At 42.2% G+C, this 7,224-nt stretch overlaps 1 protein-coding gene across 1 annotated transcript; it reads left to right on the top strand.

The window, feature by feature from the left end:
- Window positions 1-630: 630 nt before the first annotated feature.
- On the top strand, window positions 631-4,485 carry LOC103373011 (coiled-coil domain-containing protein 106-like). Its single transcript, XM_008302801.1, has 4 exons — window positions 631-838; window positions 1,921-2,133; window positions 2,218-2,421; window positions 4,106-4,485. The coding sequence occupies exons 1-4, from the start codon at window positions 631-633 to the stop codon at window positions 4,483-4,485; spliced, it is 1,005 nt and encodes a 334-aa protein (XP_008301023.1).
- The last annotated feature ends 2,739 nt before the right edge of the window (window positions 4,486-7,224 follow it).

The raw sequence follows: 7,224 nt of genomic DNA, 5'->3' as shown, positions 1-7,224 counted from the left end.
ATTTAAGAGACTTGTTGGCAAAGGAAGCCATTCTTGTCATGTTGAATTCACCCAGTAACCAGGACGTCCTGTGTTAAGCAAAGCCGAAATCTATTGGTGATGGTATGTGGCTGTCTTTACATTCGTCCAAAAAAAACCCCCAAAAAACCCCCAAACCCTGCAGTCCTGAGATGAGTTACAGCTGTTACCACCAGTTCACCATGGCTACACAATATATGATATATATGATGCTTTATTTTTTTGCGATGTATATTACAATATAGAAACAATGCAGGAGTTTTTACCAGATAACTTAAAAACAGCTGAAACTTTGCGAGTGACAACAACTGCAAGACACTGCTGACAGAGTAGCTGTAGCCAAAATATTTCCATACAACTGACATTACGTTTCTTTGTGCAACCAAATCTTCCTTTATCTGTGTTTCTCTCTTATTCTTTGCTAATTATGCTGCCCATTTTCTGAATACAACTACTTAATAAAAAGGGTCACTTTGTTGGTGGGAATTTCAAAAAAACACACGTGATGCTTAAATATGTATCAGTGTATTGGTGGGTGTCATCCATAGTATTGGAAACCGTACATTTGGAACCCTTATAACCCGCCTCTTGTCACTGCCCAGGGCTGAAGAGATGTCATCGGTGTGGCAGCAGGAGCCGTCGGGTTACTCCCCCTGTGTAGAGATCGACTCCAGCTCCGTGAGGACCAAAGACCGGCTCAGCTCTCCGGCCTGGCTGAAGCAAGAACAGGACGACCTGCGAATCATCAAGTGGGAGAATTTTCAGACGGGAGCCTCGGCAGATGCTGTGCAGGACAACACGCCCAGCAGCGCCATGTCAGGTACGAGCCGCTCAGACGGCATCTTTTACTGGTGATGACTTTCTGCTCTTTTGACAGCATAAAAACAAAACAGAGCTTGTTCAAAGGGGATCCAAGAAATATATTTATATATTTTTGTCGCGCCATAATATTCATATTTATTAGGTTTAGTTCTGTATTTTTTAGCTACATTATTATGTTAGGTTATTCTTCATAATTAATGCCACCTTAATATGTATTACAGTCTGATAAAATAATATTTTGTAGAAGTTTTGTCGGGCTTTATACCTTAAAATTTCAATCACAGTAAATAATATTAAGGACACTCGTTCGGTTGCTTTCGAAATGCCATCATAATCTTTTTACTGGAGTGCACTTTGATACAACAGCTTTGAATATACGATATTAAAAACAAAAAAGCCTTTATTTAACTATTTTATCTTGTTATGTTGCTTGCGTGAGATCATATTTTCATTGTTTGAATACGCTTTTATTATTTATCAGGTTTCACATCTGTTCTATTGTGAAATTTGTAATTTGGTTTTCTCAAGGTGCTGTACAAGTAGAGTTATTATCATCTTAAAATATTAATAAACCACTGTTGGATGTGTTTATATAACTTTGTGCAATGGAACACATTTACCAGCTTTTCAGGTAATTGAAAGTGTAAATAGTTTGAGTCTGTTAAAGGGTCCTGGAGCAGAGAGTTCATGTCTGCTGTTAACTGAGGACGGTGGTAAAAGGTTATTCTCTTCATGTCTTTTGAAATTGATCTTTAACTTGAACCAATATTTCATTTTAATTGTGAGAAATGCAGTCACATTCCGTTTTCTATCATTAAGCAATGCAATTACATTACTTCCCTTTTGACGTGTCTCATTGTCACAATTATAATGATTTATGTGTATTTATTGTAAATGATTTGCATGCGTGTGTGTTTTTTTTTTTTTTTTTAATCACTCCTGCACCAACAAATCACAAATTACAAACAGCGGCCATACTGTACCACCCTTATCAAACAAAACATTCTGCCAGAGAAACTCAACACAGCAGAACTTTACCTGGTTTGTTTTAAACTCTCTCCAAATCGTGTCTTTTTCTAGCTGCCTCCCAGGTGGAGGGCCTCCCCCCGAGGGTGCTGCTGACCATCACCAAGCTGCAGTGCATGCTGGAGAGCAAACAGGAGCGAATCGCCGCTCTGGAGCGACAGGTGGAGGACCTGATGCAGGACCGCAAGTTCCTGAGGAGCCAGATTGAAAACCTCACAAGCAATCGCTCCATGCCAGCGTTTGCATCACCCAGTCCAGTAGCTGAAGGTCGGCGACTGAAGTGAACTTTTATGTGATGTTTGAATGTGCTGGATGCTCCTATTGATGTAATTTTTGGCTTTATTTTTACAGCTCCTAAAAGCAAGGTGCAGCATTCAGAAAACAAATCTCGAAAGAGAGAAAGAGCTTCTTCCACGTCCTCCGACAGCAGCGACAGCGGTTCAGAGGCGTCCGACTCATCAGAAGTGTCGGCGGCATCGAGCGAACACAGACGGAAGAAACACCATAAGGACAAGAAAAGATCAAAGAAAGGGAAGGACTACAGCAGGAAGAGAGGTAATCATGGATTTGTGGTGCCCTCCAAAGAGACTTTAGCCACTTCCAAGGGACACTCACCGGCATGAAAATTGTACAAATTCAAAATTAAAAAACTTTAATTTAGTCGGTTTTGTTAATTGGAGTTCCATTTAGTCAGACATAATCACCATTTTGATGTATCTAAAGGTCAGAAATAAGTGGAAAATGCATAGATAACCTAATAAAGATGCACAGCCTTTACTATATGTGGACTTCTCCAAAGACCCAATCTGACCCTGGAAAAACCCCGCTGTAAGGTGTCAGGTCTAACACCACCGTATCATAACAATATCTTAACATCACCTTGGTTGAAAAGGTAGTATGAAAGTAAGAAAACACTGCAAGCTCTGCTCTTCATCTCATTTACCCAAAGATGTTTCATTACACCTCTAGAAGTACCAACACAATGCAGGCTTAGTTTAGCAGTGCTACCAGCAGCCAACGGCAGCAACAAACTTTAAATGAAACATTAACGAACTGATGCACAATACCAAAAAAACTAAATTACTCTTGATAACGAACCGTTGTCAATGGTACAAGAGTATGTTGCTCTCAGCATACTGGAGATTCCCAAAACATCACCACATCACAAAATCGGTCTCACCAAAGATGTACGACTTTTTAAAAAGCAAATTAATAACCTGTAGCAGAATGTTTTGGTCTAAACAAAGCCAGTGCAGTCTTCAAAGTCTTTTTACTTCTATGGTAATGGTGTTTTTATGGTAGAAATACTATAAATATTATTATTGAACACTACGGTGCCTAAATTTAAGTACAGGTTGGAAAAACAGTGGTGTCAGTGCCTTGGTACCAGATTTAAGCACTTTTCTGTCTACTTGTCCAGCTTGGCAAAACACAATATTTAAAGGATGTTGAGTTAGATAATAAAGGATAAAACTTTATTATTCCTGAAGGAAATTCTTGTGTCAAATGTTGCTCATAAAAAACGAAGTGACATAAGAATTGCTGTGCCTAAAAAGTACAAAAACAATAAGATATAATACATTACAGAGATTAAATAAAAGTATGATGAAATAAAGCTAGAATAGAACAGTAAAGAAGTAATGCTGTCAGTTATACTGAGGTGATAATATTACACGTGATAATGAAACATTACACATGAAGACAAAGTTAGGCAAATGATTCAGTGAGTTGGATAAATTCCCCTTTTAAAATGTTCTATACTCTTATGTGGAGAGAGTAAACTATATAAAATATATTAGTGAATAATTTTCACTAATAGGGCTGCAAGGTGGCTAGAACCGTTGCCTCGCAGCATGAAGGTCGCTGGTTCATGTCCCGGTGAGGACACCCGGGATCTTTCTCCGTGGAGTTTGCATGTTATCCCTGTGCAGCATGAGTTTTCTGCGGGTTCTCCAGCTTCCTCCCTCAGTCCAAAAACATTCTGAATTATCTGTAGGTGTGACTGTGAGTGCGCTTGGTTGTCTGTCTCTAAGTGTGGCCCTGCGATGGACTGGCGACCTGTCCAGGGTGTCCCCTGCCTTCGCCCTAAGTCAGCTGGGATAGGCTCCAGCCCCCCCGCGACCCTAAGCGGTGTATAGATGATGGATGGATGGATGGATGGATGGATGGATGGATTTTCACTAATATCCATTGGAAAGCGAGACAGCTATTAAGATGCCATCTCCTTTCTTTCCACCAGCTACTGGCGTCCAGTACGTCATCCATCGTTACAAACAAGTCCTGTCCGCCTTCATCAAGAAGAAGAGCATGAGTGAAGCCTTCCGCCACCTCGGAATCGACAGGAACACCATCGCCAACACGGCGTCGATTGCCGAGCTCCACCTGGCCGGCAAAGACATGGTCCCCTTGGTGGGCATGTTTCGCCAAGGAGAAGAGACTCTGGTCAGCTACGCCCAAAGGTGCACCCTGGTCATCGACAGTGACGCCGACCTCTCCAGGAGAATAGACCAGATGAAGGCCAACGGCGAGCTGCTGCCCATCTCAGGGAAAAGGCCGAGGGTGCTGCATTCTCACCTGCAGCAGCTGGGGGGCGCTGCAGAGAGCATTTTAATAGGTTGATGCTAATTTATTTGCGCTGAGAAGAAGTGGAACATAATAATGCCTTCACAAAATTATATTCCTTTGTTTTTGTCTCCCAATCGGAACTGCTGGATTTCAAAATAGTTTTCTGTAGCATTTTCTTTAATTCTGCTTTATGTCTCTAGGGGACTAGATATATTTCAATGTATACATTTTAGTATTCATGTTTGGGACATGTATTTTGTTCTTTATAGCCATAAGAGACTTGTTTGCAGCTGCTTTCACTCATGAAAAATATTATTTATGTGTGTAGTAACAGAAACAGCCACAAGATGGCAGTGCTCACATATTAGATTATTGTTTACAAATCACTTCTCTTGTCATTTACTTCAAAATGGTGGATTGTCAATTTCCATTTTCCAGCCTTTAAGTTTTGTGTTCAAAGAGTTTGTGGGAAAATAATTTTACTCATGTGGTGATTCATATGCTGTAAGTTGAACTGAGCGATTTGAAAAAAGCTGCATTTTAACAAAGCACGAAATGAAAATGAAAAACGCTGTTTGTTCATACAGAGATTTCCCAGAGTTGTTTCTTTTGTTTGAAAAACTCTTAAAAATACTACAACAGGAATCCTCTGTGCATGATGTTTAATAGACGGGGTGTCCTGAGCGTTTGACCCAAGTGATGCTTAAAAGGCCTTTAGAGTAAATCATGAAAACTGAGCTGTGATTGACAACAAATGAAATGTGATGCAGGACAGCTGTATATTTGAGGGATGTTTTGAGGTCTGGCTCTTGATGAGTGGGCAGCAGCGCTTGTTTAGACATCTCGGTCCTTGGCCGATGGTGAGTGTCAGTGCAAAGTGTTGCCGTTGCCTCTCCTGCTGTTTGCTTTTCACACAGAGTGACAAATTACTCGTGCAAAGCCATTACAGGGGCTGCACCCGGGCTGTTTATCTTTGCATGGGACTCTGTCACTGTCACTCCCATTCGCGCGGCCGGCTATCTGCTTTATCTTTCACATCCCAATCTGTCCGTCCCCCTCCACTCCCCACTTTCCTCCCCCAACCCCCTCCGCCCCTCCTCTTGTTATGAACTCATTCAGTCATTTCTCATTACGCTCCTTTTCTCTTCGTCTCATCCTCCGACCCAAAGCTGGTCAAAAGGTTTGATTGTGTAGACACATTTTAAAGTTCTTCTCTCTCAGCTTCTGTGCAGCCAGAGGGGACAGGTGCATGCTGGTCTGCTCAGCAGCATGAGGTGGGGGGGAAGGAGAAAAAAAAGGGTGGGTGGGTGTATCGCTCTCTGCCAGCACTCATCTCTTCCCACCTCCTGAGGCATGCAAATGTCACTTCTGCTCTCCTTGTCACCAGATTCAAAGGCAGGTTTTTCTTGCAAACCCTGAAATGGAAAAGGAGAGCAAGGCACGAGATGTTAGTGCTGTTTGCTTTTCTGCACATCGCCTCAGTTGGTCAGCGAGTCTGAGAAAGAAATAAGGCAGGAAAGTGCAGCTGCTTATGCTCCTGAGTGGCAACTGTGAATTTGCCGCTAATGACTCGGGGCGATGGAGCTCAGAGCTGAAGATGGAGATAGGATGTGGGCCTAATCGAGCCTGAAGCGTTCTCCACCGCCTCCCCCGGCTCTTTGACTCACGCCACCGTCGGGCCGGCTGGGACTCCATTTTGTGCCTTTCCTGGCTGCAGGTGCCACGTCACTGCGGAGGCTCCAAGTGCCTGATGGGTACAAAACCCAACCCCACCTACCTCCTCCGCCTCCTCCTCCTCCATGTCCACCTTCTTACGCTCCTGACCTTGACAAAAAAAGAGCATCTGGACGTTCTCACAGAGAGCAGCTTGTAATAACCACCAATCACCGTCTTAATGGTGCAAGTAAAATGTGTTTGATGTGGTGAGTTCAGATGGCCCGTGGTTATGTTTTGTTGTTACACGGGCAGGGTGTGCCAGACCTGCTGCATAATAAATGCCTCAGACTTATTATATAAAGGATTACAAGGCTTGTAATGGAGCGAAAGAGCTCAGACTGGAAAAATTAGGGCTTGAAAAGCAGCAAGTGCTGTGTCACGATTACAATTACTGAGATTATTGCTCGATAATCAGCAATCAGCTTGGCATTTCATTTGGTTTATTGTTTGGGAGGCCAACAGATTTGAAATGGTGTAATGTTTGGCATTCTGAAGAAAATAAGTAATAATGACATCAGGTAATATTCTGTTTTACTTATACGTGTGTCTGGGCAGTTTTCTGTATTAATCTTCTGCCACCAAGTATCTTTTGATCACTTTCTGTTTTTTAGGGACAACAGGAATAAGTCAGTTTAACATTTTGGTTCATACACCAACTCTTCCTGCCAGAAGTTAGATTATGAAGTTGATACCAGGAACATGATTGTACAGTAAATGAGCTGCTTAGCCTCGCTTAGCACGAAAACAGGAATAAAGGGGGGAAAACAGCAAGCTTGGCCAGGTGTGGTAAATTTCTGGAATCACCTTCAGAACATTTTAGGGCAGCCTTAAAGTTTGAGCATGTTCTGCTTGCAGCAACCGAACCTGTCAAACCTCCTTCAGGGCCAAATTTTGGGGGCATAAAAATTAACTGTGGAGTTCTGAAAAAGTGCAGTGAAGGTCTTGATGCTGATGGGTTATAGGCACTCAAACATCACCATCACCAATGTCAAATTTGCCATATAGACTAACATAAACCTTTCATTGTTCTATTGTGCACAAGCTCACAGAATTTTGCCATTGTTTTGGCAGAATTGT

Source organism: Stegastes partitus, unplaced genomic scaffold (assembly GCF_000690725.1).
Source record: "Stegastes partitus isolate 25-593 unplaced genomic scaffold, Stegastes_partitus-1.0.2 Scaffold1883, whole genome shotgun sequence".
In the NCBI taxonomy this organism is placed as follows: domain Eukaryota; kingdom Metazoa; phylum Chordata; class Actinopteri; family Pomacentridae; genus Stegastes; species Stegastes partitus.
Note: the sequence above shows the minus strand (reverse complement) of the source record. Positions and strands in the feature narration are given on the sequence as shown.

Coding starts and splice junctions, on each gene's coding strand:
- LOC103373011 (XM_008302801.1), top strand. CDS start 631: ATGTCATCGGTGTGGCAGCAGGAGCCGTCGGGTTACTCCCCCTGTGTA. Junction 839..1,920: donor GCCCAGCAGCGCCATGTCAG/GTACGAGCCGCT, acceptor GTCTTTTTCTAG/CTGCCTCCCAGGTGGAGGGC. Junction 2,134..2,217: donor ACCCAGTCCAGTAGCTGAAG/GTCGGCGACTGA, acceptor TTATTTTTACAG/CTCCTAAAAGCAAGGTGCAG.